This window comes from Elephas maximus, chromosome 14 (assembly GCF_024166365.1).
Source record: "Elephas maximus indicus isolate mEleMax1 chromosome 14, mEleMax1 primary haplotype, whole genome shotgun sequence".
NCBI lineage: Eukaryota > Metazoa > Chordata > Mammalia > Proboscidea > Elephantidae > Elephas > Elephas maximus.
In genome coordinates, this window is record NC_064832.1 from 72,928,130 (window position 1) to 72,940,182 (window position 12,053).

A 12,053-nucleotide genomic window follows, 5' to 3' on the forward strand; every position below is an offset into this window, starting at 1 on the left:
AAATCACACAGAACCATAGTTTCCAAAGTATAGAAAGTAGGTTTTTTGGGTTAAGAGGTGATTTACTCTGCCCCTCATATTCTTTGACTTGCTAGGGGAACATGCTTTGTGCTAGAGGAACATACGCAGCAGATAATGTGTGGTGTTGTAGGGGAAAAAAACCATAAAGTTTAGTAAAGCAAAAAAGAAAGTTTTATTCAGCATATATTCAAAAATACAAAAGTGGGAAGAGGACAAGCATGCTGCCACAGACATGTCCTCCGTGGCCAGAGAATATTACAGAACAGACCTAAGTGGGAAAACAGACAAGCATGCTGCCACAGCCAAGTCTGTTGAGTCCAAGGAAGGTTACAGAGTCATCAGTATATATCAACATTACAAATGGGCAAAACCATTGAAAGCTTCACCTTTTCACAGATTGGCTAGAAACTGATTTTACATTTTGAATTGTCTCTCTTAAGGCTCATTGGTACAGGTTTCAGTAACTGACAGCCAGGAGGGTCTTCACTGGTCCAACAAACTTCTATTCACTAAATGTTAATAGAAAAAGAGTGCAAAGTCTTTCGTGTTCTGGCTTTCGTGAAAGATTCCCTACAATGTATTTTCCAAGATTATTTTAGCTATTGTCTTTATCTCAGGGCCCAGTTGATGTGTCCTTGTGAGCTCACAACTCCAGCTGGGTCACATTCTCTATGCTCAAGGACAGGGAGTAACGATTCCGATATTATTTTCTAAATCAGCGGTTAACCAGGTACTGAAATAGTCTTAACAATGCTGCACACAAAGAGATGCCTTACTGCTAAGCCCTTTGGAATCAGGGTTTGAGTATGACTACTAAGTAGTTGATAACTTTATTTCATTATTTTTGTTCATTATTTACTTGTAACCGTCCACTAACCTTGAGCACGAGAGCTCTCCTTAGAGAAGTGTAAGTACGTCTGAACAGTCCCGGTGGGATTCGTTACTTTCTTACTAACAAAAAGGAGCAAACAAAAGACAAAAAACAAACCCTTACTTCACTAATGATTTCGAATGAGCGTTTTAGGAATGTCCTAGAGATAAGTCTCTGCATTGTCCCAGGTTGGGTAATACGAAGTGTTGGGTAAATAAATAGATGACCTGTCCTCAGGTGTTCTAGGAATGCGTCTCCTCCCTTCTCGACGTCTGTGTCGTGTGATTGTGCAGCCGACTCTGCCTGCGTGAAAGCCGTCCACATAGAAAAGTCCAATCAAGGACGGTGATATTTTTTTCCCCTCTTTTTGCTACCGCCCACTCCCGACAGGCTGACAACCTAGACAGCTTTCCGTACTGCTATTACTAGACAGCTTGAGGGACTTCTTTTACTTTTCCATCTACCACCCTACGAAACCATCCCACTCGCTACGTGGTTGGGGGGCCCCGGATGACCCAGCGCGCAGGCGCGGTCACTCCGAGCATGCTCAGTAGCGCCCGTCGGCCCCGCGGCGCCCCGGAGCTTCTCCACCGATCCTCCGCCGACGCGGAGCTTTCGGCGGCGGCTCCGGGAGCGACAGGCGGTGAAGCGGCCTCGCCGGACGACAGCGGCGGCAGAAACAGAGGCAGAAGGGGCGCTGCGGCGGCGGCGACGACGTCGATAGAGGTGGCCGAGGGGGCTGAGCGCCTAGGGGACTCGCGCTCTCGGAAGCCAGATTCCGAGCCGGGCAGGATGGATCTCCACCAGCCGGGCACTGGCCGCTACCAGGTGGTGAGTTCCCGGCCTCCTGCGCCGCCCCGCAGCCTCCGCCGCGGCCCCGAGGGTCCCTGTCCTTAGGTATTCGCGGAGAGGACGTGCTGGCTGCTGCTTTTGACCGGAGCTGCTGCCTCACACTTCTGTGAAGCCTGCCTACGTCGCTTAGAGACCCTTCCCTCTCGCCCCAAGTCTCCTCCGAGCCCCCCACTCCCCCTGCACCCCGCTGTGAGACCACCCAGACACACACGCCTTAAAACTTGTTTTTATTTTATTTCTCATTTTCTCGATAATTTCTTTGCTCCCTGACCCAGTCACTCCTGAGACATTCCAGTCGATTGTCTTTGGGAAATCGTGCTGAGTTCACGTACCTGCTGGGAAGGTGATCGCCGTCATAAATGGAATGGGAGGAAAGAGGTGTAATACTGGGTGGGGTGGGGTGTGAATTGGTAATAATGCGGGGTAGGAATTGTGGAACTATAGGAAATAGCCGTAGTGCTGATCTTGTTTCCGTAGTTAACCTTGTCATTTTGTCCTTTTCCATTATGTTACTTTCAAAAGGGAACGTATTCTTTTTTCCACCCCTGCATTTTTTTTGGCGGGAGGGGGAACAGAGGATGTTTTTATTATTAGATAAAATTTAGATCTTGTATTAAAAAATATTTTTCATGAAATGTAATTTTTCTAGTTTAATACTGCACCATGGAAATCTTTGTATGTTGAAATCAGTGAAAAGTTGTCCTTTATATTTTCAGTGTCAATTTTTAAATGTATTGTTCCTTTATGTATTAATTCTAGTGATGTCTATTGTTGTGTGCCCTCCAGTTGATCCCAACTCAGAGCAACCCTATAGGACAGAGTAGAAATGCCCCTATAGGATTTCCAAGGGTGTAATCTTTATGGAAACAGATTGCCACATCTTTCTCTCACGGGGCATCTAGTGAGCCCGAACCAGTGACCTTTTTGGTTAGCAGCGGTACACTTAACCACTGTGCCACCAGGGCTCTTTGATGTCTGTTGGAGATTACATTGTAAACCCTGTTTAAAATAGACTCAGCAGTAGTCGACTGTTTGGTTGTAGCCAGCTAACATATTTTGTACACTTTCAAATGGCAATTTAGTTAAAACTACTTATTTGAGGAAGAGGAGAAAGACATTTATTCGTATTATTGGTGGTTCGGTTTTATATACTGTCTATAAAATTTTACAAATGTAGATGTGATAGTCACAGATTTCACTTATCAAATCTATTTGCTCATGTAAGACTTAGTTGTGAACTAAGAATTTCTATTAATACTTGCATTTTGTCAAATATGAAGGATCCCAAAAGATGAGATCCCAATGTTTGTAAATTTACATATTCTAATATAAAAGTTCATGATACTTTAATTTTCAACTGATTTTTATGTCCTGTAAAACCTCCAAAAAGATCTGTATTCTGAATTCTTGAAAATTTATCAGTATTTTTGGAAAAATATCATTGCTAACAGTATAGAAGACTTTTTTTTTTCAAATTGGATTGCATACGATTTTTGGTGGTTTGATTTTTTTTTGCAGATGTTAACAAAAATAAAATGCAATAGATACATAGCAGTAAGATTAGCAGTGGGATTTGTTTCCTTTTTCTAACCTCTTTCTTGTGCCTATTTGTTTTTCTTAATGGCCCTGACTGATTTGAAGTCTTTCTCTTTTGGGTGCTTTTGCTTATTTTAATCAACCATGTTCTGATATAGAGTAACTTGTTCAAAGCATTTTTAAGTGATGTAGCTTGTGCCTTAAAGTAATTTATTATATTTTACATTTGCTTTCATCAGTTAGGACTAGTTGAAACTTGATTTACTATTATTTTCTAAAATTCCTGAGACCAGAATATTGAAATTTGCTCTCTGTTTTAAGATATTTCCTACTTGATTTATCTCAGGGCTTTGAACTGGTTTAGTCATGGCCAACAAAGCGAAACCAGAAAATAAAAACAGACCTGAATTTTTATAATTGGGGGCTCCGAAACTATAACGGAACAGGAGAAATTACAGGTCAAAGCCCTGGAATGGGAGACTCAGAGGAGGCGTAGTGAGCCCTTTCAGGAGCCTGATGCATGAAATTAGATTATTGGCAGGACTATGGAGCACGACACAACTGCTCACAGGGGAGCAGTTGGCTGCCATTTTTGAGCAGGGCACTGCTGTTTCCAACTCTGCTCAAAATTCAAGGGGCAAGAGATTTGGTTGCTATGCATCGTGTATGCTGCCCTTGTTTTGTAAAAAGGAGATTATGTTTCTAGCAGGGCTTCAACCCGTTCCAGGTATGGTTCCAATTCACCGAATTTTTAATAATTCGGGTCTGTTCCAGTTTTACTTCCTTGGCCATGACTGAACTGGGAAGAACTGGCTTGAAGCCCTGATTTCTGTGCAACTCCTTTCAGAATAAATGGTGGACAGTGTAACATTTTATTGCTCCTTTTTGGAAACTGGAGATGTGTACTACATAGACTTTAAATGAGTGGAGGCATTCCTTCAGAACAGAGGGCAAAAATCAGTCCTATAAAGATAAATATTTTAAGTAGCTAAGACATCAGTTTGTTTTCTCTGTAGGGCAAAGTGTTTGGGAATTTTGGTGCAATTTTAATTCCTGTTATTGTGTAATTACGTAGTAATTTCATTTATCCGGTGTAGCTTTTGTTTTATTCTTTTTTTTGAGAAGGGCCTGATCTATCTCTTTGTGTCTAGGTATATGCCAGAGAAGCAGAAGAAGTTTCTACTGTTTAGGTAGAGACCTGTCTGTCGGTCTGGCTTACATGGTAACCACTACTGTTTTGTGACTGCCTTTGGTACCTTTTTGGGAAAACCTTGGAATGATTAATTAACTGTACCAGTAAACAACTTTGATCATTGAGTGTTAAGGGATGAATAAGAAAGGAGACAGGCACGTATACTTAGGGGGTGAGATTAGTATTTGGAGTTAATTTGTCACTTATTTAAAGAGTTAAAATTTGAATCTCCATACCTGAAAGTTGGAGCCCTGATGGCACAATGGTTAAGAGCTTGGTTGCTAACCAAAAGGTCAGCAGTTTGAATCCATCAGCACTCCTTGGAAACCCTATGGGGCAGTTCTGCTCTGTCCTATAGGGTCGCTATGAGTTGGAATTGACTCGATGGCAATGGAGTTGTTTTGGTTTTATACCTGAAAGTGGTGATGCCAGGACTATGAGAACGACTTACTACCATTAACCAAGGCACAAGCTTCATCTGGAACAGCTTTTTCTGTAGGCTCTTTTTTCCTTCCATTGGTCAAAAGTCCTGAATTTTAAAGCCCTGAACAACAGTGGAGAGCTAGGAAAAGAAGTTACTCTTCTAAGTCCAGAAAGAGTCAGGTATGATACATTGTTTTGTTGTGTTATGGGGAATTCAGTTTTGCTTAGTAGGAAATGAGCAATGTTGCCAAACAATAAAGTAGTCGACTTGGGTTGCAGCTGTTAGGCCACATTCTAACTTTGATGTTATGTACATACACCAAGCTGACTACTAAGATTTAAGAGGTATTCTGTGTACAAATTAAATTGGCAGTGTTGATTACAGCAGTAGTTTCCCCAGCTGTATTCCAGAATGTGATAATAGGTGTCCCTGGAAGATTTACAGCATATATTAGCATCTTAAAACCAGGAGATGTTCTGTGTTTTCAATTGTGAGACCTTGGTTTAGCACCCTGAAGCCACAGTTTCCTCTTTTTAACCCCTACGTTATTAGGATTATTATGAGAGTTAAATAAGGTAATATACGTGAAACATATAGTACAGAGACTGGTACATGGTTAATAAGTAATTATATAAATTGAGATATGCATAGTTCAGTTTTTTGCTGGTATGCCTCTTGTTTTATGTAGCAACATGAATGTCAAATAGTTCTTTGTACATGCCAAGAACTGCGAAAAGTCTAAAATTTGATTTTACCTAATTACAAGCTACTAAGTTAGTCTGTTACTATTTCATGGATCTGCCACGTGATAGGAGACTCACAGGTCAGAGACAAGTGACATTATTACTCATGGCACAGCAAGCAGCATGAATATTAGCATATTTGTGTAGATTTTCCTTGCTCCCAAGTTCAACAGGGGGTGGGGGGTGGTGATGTGCCCCAATGGACACACGCAGTGGATTTGCATGGCAGCTGAGGAACTCAGGAGCAAGGGTCCAACGCTTGTTTTTTTTTTTTTTTTTTAGCAAGTAGCAAACATAGCAAACAACACACAAGCTAGTCCACCTCTGTGGGAGGTTGGGAGGGCAGTTATGTATTGTGATCACCTTGACCTTTTTTGTTGCCTACGTGATTTATTACAAAAAACTGCTCAGTATCAAGAGACGGTTAAGCTTTGCAGGCCAGCACAGTCAGCAAGATTATGTGAAGACACTCAGGTCCATGGCAGACTGCCTTGCCCAACAGTCCATGTTCTGGATGAGATAATATACGGTGATTTTTAGGTGTACCTTTTTCCTTTTGTTTTGCATTTTAAAGAAATATTGCAGTTTTTTTACCTTATGTTCCTCTCTACTTACCACCCTCTTTTCTTGGCCTAGCTTGATTCATTTTATCTTTACTTATTTGTTTCCTTTGAACTCATCAATATCTGGTTTATGTTCTTACCACACCTCTTTTATATCATCAAGGTCACCCAGTTGCTTAATCTAGTAGATATGTTTCTGCCTTCATCTTGCTTGATTGCTCTGTTACATTGACACTTTGAACTTTCTCCTTCTTATTCCTCATACCAAGAAACATTCTGCTCCCCTCTACTTCCTTGGCTTTTCTTTCTTTTTGTGAACTCATTTTATATTTGTTCCTCACTTCTTAAATGTTAATGCTTTCTGTGGTGTGAACTGTTGCAAAAGCCTCCTTGCTGCTTTCTTCCTTCATCTCACCATCCTTCAGTGTATTATTTGCCCTGCATGAGTTATTTGTAGAATATAAATTTGATTTTCACCTTGTTCAGAAATCTTAGTGCCCTGTTAGTGTATTTCCTCCCAATATTTTTTAAATAAAATTTTCAAATAGAAAATTGAAAGAATCATAGTTAAACCCCCATATACCTTGAAAAATTATCTGCAGTTGTTAATACTTTATTATATTTGCTTTTTGTATATCCATCTAAATTTTTGATGCATTTCAAAGTAAGTTGCAGATATCAGTATACTTCACTGGAAACCACATGCTTACCACTTGCCTAGAGTTCAATATTTGTTTATAGTTCTTTTTCTTTGCGATAAAATTGAATATAGTGAAATGCACAAATCTTACGTGTCCTGTTGGGTGAGTTTTGACAAATACATACACCTGTGTAACCCAAACCACTTTCAAGATATAGACTAGGGATTGGCAAACCATGTTCCAACTTTTAATTTTTAAAGTATAGTTTTATTGGAACACAGCCGTGCACATTCATTTATGTATTGTTGCTGGCTGCTTTTGTACTACAAGGTCAGAATTGAGCATTTGAGGCAGAGCCCACAGATCCTGACATATTTAGTATTCTGCCCTTTACAGAAAGAGTCTATTGACCCCTAATATAGAGCATTACCACCACCCTAGAAAGTTTCCTCGTAATCCTTCCCATTCATCCCCTACCTGCCAGGTGACCATTGTTCTGATTTTTTCACCCTCTACAGATTAGTTTTGCCTGTTCCAGAATTTTATATAAATGGAGTTATACACATATAGTCTGCAAGGCTTCTTTCACTCAGCATAAAGTTTTTGAGATTGATCCATGTTTTGTGTGTTTTCAGTAGTTCATCTCTTTTTATTGCCAAATAATGTTTTGTTCTATGAATATACTACAGAATATACTACTTATGTTGATGGGCATTTGGATTGTTCCAGTTTTTTTTGGCTATTATAAATAAAGCTGTTGTGAATATTCTTTTTGTGGACATATATTTTCATTTCTCTTTAGTGGAATTGCTGTGTTATCAGGTAGACTTATGTTTAGTTCTGTAAGAAACTGCTAGACTTTTTTCCAGAGTAGTCGTACCATTCTATACTTCCATCAACAATGTATGATAATTTTGGTTGCTCTACAACCTTGCTAAAATTTTGGTGTTGTCAGCCTTTTTAATTTTAGCTATTCTGGTGGGTTTATGGAATTTTGGGATGTTGAAAATTCTTTTCTTAGCATCCAAGATCCTTGAATGGGCCTTTCCATATCTGTACAGTGCCCTGTTTTAGCAATCTGTCCTCTTTTATGCTGTAGCTCCTGGAGTCTAGCAGGACCTACTTACTAATAGCTCTTCCACCTTAATGTGTTCTCCCATACTTCTCTGACTTCATATACATTTACTTCTCGTCGAAATTCTCCACCACACCCATCTGGTTTCTCTTACAAAATCTTGTTTTTAAATGTGAAAACTCCTAACCTGTCATTGGAAAGGGCAAGTTTCTTCCATTTGTCGTCTGCGTGGAGGCAGAGGCAAAGTTGAGAATCAGTATTAGAGAGACTACATTATGGATTTGCCTTTCTACTTTGTAGACTATGCTTTTCCATAGAGGTGCTTCAGGGTTCTCTTAAGTGTCTGATTTTGATTTCATCTTTAAAATAGGTTTTAAACTTTAAAAAAAAAAAAACCGTAACTGAGGAAATTCACACTGAAGTATATTTTATACCAAATTTGGTAACTTGAAGCCCAGAATTAATGTTAATTTGTCTTCCAGGGTAATTTGTTTTTAGACACACCCAGATTAAGTTTCTCTTGCTATTTCAGTGCATGTAGTGAAATGAATTATAAATGTGTCATTGATCTGGTTGACTGAATGTAGCTCATTAAAAAAAAAATTCAGATCTGAACGTGTCCACTCATGTGAAATTACACAAATGAGTAGTTAGCGCACCTGAACCGTGCTTGCTATTTCTCAGACGTATTTGAACAATACATGATCTAGTAATGATGTAATGTTTGTGCAGTAACAAGTTAGGAAAAAAGAAAAAAAAAAAACAACAAACCCACTGCCATTAAATCAATTCCAACTCGTAGTGATCCTGTAGGACAGAGTAGAACAGCACCATAGAGTTTCCGAGGCTGTAAATCTTTATGGAAGCAAACTGCTACATCTTTCTCCCAAGGAGTGGCTGCTGGGTTCAAATAGTTGATCTTTCGGTTAGCAGCCGAGTGCTTTAACCGCTGTACCACCAGGGCTCCTCAGTAATAATTGCAATATCTTGAAAGTATCACAGGTGGATTAGCCGCTTGTTGTAGGTTTTGAGTACCTCTCATCAGACTTGTGTTTAAGAAAAGATGGGAGCAGTTTTCACATGTTATTAACTATAAAACAAAGGTCCTATAACTCATATATTCATTTATTCAATATATAAGAATTTATGGAGGATCTGTGCTTGCCAAATTCTTTTTTAGGTGCTGGTGAACAAGATATGCAGGCCTCATGGCTCATACTTTGGTGGAGAGGAGACATAAATAAATAAGCATAGTTTCAGATAGTAATATGTGCTTTGAAGAAAGTAAAGCGGGTTGATGAAATAAGTAATAAATATTATTAACATTTATTGATAGTAAATGTGTCAATAAATATTTTCAGTAGTAAAAACAAAAAATATTTTCAGTAGTAATAATAAAGCAGTAACTTACGTCAGGAATATGGCCAGAACTCTAAGTGCTTTATACATTCTAGCACATTTAATCCTTAGATTAATGTGATGTAGATGATGTCATGATTTTCATTTTGCAGATGAAAAAAATGAGGCACAAAGAGGTTAAATAATAGTCCCAGCTATGATGGAACTGGTATTTTAGTTTTCTATTTCTGTGTAACAGCTCTAAACACAGCATTTTATTATCTTTCAAGATTTTGTGGGTTGACTGGGACCAATGGAGAGGTTCTTCTCCATGTGTTGCTTAGCTGGGGCAGCAGTCATTTTAGATATGATTGGGTTGTGTTAGGAGTTAAATTGTGTCCCTGCCAAAATACGTGTTGCAATCCTAACCTCTACACCTGTGATGTCATCCCGTTTGGGTATAGGGTTTTCTTTGCTATAGTAATGAGGCCCTATGGTGCAGTGGTTAGTGCACTTGGCTGCTAACTGAAAGGTCGGAGGTTCGATCCTACCAGCTGTTGTGCAGAAGAAAGATGTGGCAATCTGCTTCCGTAAAGATTTACAGCCTTAGAAACCCTATGGGGGCAGTTCTATCCTGTCCTGTAGGGTCACCATGAGTCGAAATTGACTCAATGGCAGTGGGGTTTTGGTTTTATGGTATAGGGGAGTATCTTAAGCCAATCACTTTTGAAATAGAAAAAGAGAAATTAGGTACAGAAGAAAGGAAATACAAATGGAAGATGAATGACATGCCACTTGAAGGATCTCCAAGGAACTGGGAACAGAAGCCGAAGAGACAAGAACCTTCCCTCAGAACTGACAAAGAGAAAGCCTTTCCTTATAGCTGGTGCCTTGAATTTGGACTTCTAGCCTCCTAAACTGAGAAAATAAGCTTCTGTTTGTTAAAGCCACCCATTTGTGGTATTTTTGTTACAGCAGCACTAAGAAGCTAAGACAGGTTGGGAGATTCAAGATGACTCACTTACTTGGCTGACAGTTGATGCTAACTGTTGAGTGGGAGCTCAGCTGAGACTATTGACTGAAGCGTCTTGGCTCTCTGTGCTGTCATATGCCCTGTGTGCTCTCTCCATGTGACCTCAGCTTTTCATAGCATAGAAGGAAGAAGAAGCTGCCATTCTTCTTCAGACCTAGGCTTAGAAGTCTAGAATGTCACTTCTTCATTCTGTTGGTTAAAGCAGTCATAGGGCCAGCATAAATTCAAAGGGAGAGAAAATAAACTCCATCTCTGGAGGGATACATGACGGGAAGAGGCTGATGGTGGTCATCATTGGCGGCAGTATAGCACAGCATTTGGTTTGATTCTTCAGTAGATGAGGGTCAGGATAATCAGGGAGCTCCATCTGCTCTGAAGGTGTGACACTCAGGGAGACCTGATTGAAATGTGAAGATGTATTTATAGTTGGTGAGCATTCCAGGTGTGATGATAATAGCTTAAGGTGGAAATTTGTTGGTTTAAGAAATAGGAAGAAAGCTGTGTGGTTGCAGCAAGCTGGAGGGTGATGAGTCAGATTGGTATGGGACAAAACATGGAAAGAAATTACATGCTGAAATTTGGTAGAAAAATGGAACTCTCATTTACAACTCCAGTTTATAATTTTTGTTTCATGAAAGCAGTCAGGGTTAGCTACATAATTTGTGAGGCCCAATGCCAAATGAAAATGCAAGACTACAACCAATGGTAAAATCAAAAAAAACAAACCCACTGCCGTCAAGTTGATTCCGACTCATAAGACCCTATAGGACAGGGTAGAACTGCCCCATAGAGTTTCCAAGGAGCACCTGGCCGATTTGAACTGCTAGCCTCTTGGTTATCAGCCATAGTACTTAACCACTATACCACCAGGATTTCCTACAACCAGTGGTAGGAGAGTTAAACCCTCCTTCCTGCAAGTCTGCTGCTGAGCTGTGGCAGGTGGAAGAGCCCCCAAGGTGGGACATGCTTGGACATGCTTTTTACCTGAATTGTGTGGACAGGAAGTGCCCACTGAATTATCTGCTGAATGCGCCTTGGTGATGCCCCGAGCTGCCCAGCCCCAGCCCTCCCAGTGCTCATGCCCAGACCTCTGGAGGGCAGTGGTGAAACACAGACCTCCCTTTCCCAGTGTACAGAGGGCGCAGCAGTTGCTGGATGAGGGTGGGAGGTTGGGCTGAACAGAGAGCTGAGAGTGGATGGCTTCAAAACCTTTCCTGGGGAGGCATACTGCTCATAAGTTGAGGCTCCAAACCCACAGCACATGCTCCATTGTCCCTTTGGACCTCACATACAAAACATACATGCAAAGAAAAAATTATTAAAAATTTCAAGATGTTGACCATAGAGCATTAAGCCCCAAATGTGGGGTCCTCCTTAGGCAAGGCTCTGTGTGACCGCGTTGGTCATGTGCTTATGAAAACAGCCCTGAAAGCAGTCTCATTGTAGGGATGGTAGCAGTAATGGTGATGTAATAACCGGGGGTTGGCAAGCTTTTTTTGTAAAGGGCCAGATGTAAATATTTTAGGCTTTGGTCTCTGTCACAATGCAAAAGTATTCATACCCCATACAGTCTACAGATGAGTGTGGATGTGTTTCAGTAAAGCTTTATTTACAAAACTGGGTGGTGGGCTGGAATTGGTCTGCTGGCCTGATTTGTTTATCCCTGATTTAGACGATATAGAAGTCTACTTTAGGTGGGCCTGAAGCTTGGGCCTGTTGCAGGATGCTTCTGGGAAATTAAATAAGCCTTTGGGATCTCTAGTG

At 40.4% G+C, this 12,053-nt stretch overlaps 1 protein-coding gene across 1 annotated transcript in view; it reads left to right on the top strand.

The window, feature by feature from the left end:
* The first annotated feature begins 1,264 nt into the window (after positions 1 to 1,264).
* The window catches only part of NDFIP2 (Nedd4 family interacting protein 2), a 52,068-nt gene continuing 41,279 nt past the window's right edge, over positions 1,265 to 12,053 (top strand). Inside the window, exon 1 of the mRNA XM_049853059.1 lies at positions 1,265 to 1,723. Coding sequence (XP_049709016.1) covers positions 1,403 to 1,723 — 321 coding nt within the window. The 5' untranslated portion in view covers positions 1,265 to 1,402. The remainder of the gene's footprint in view (positions 1,724 to 12,053) is intronic.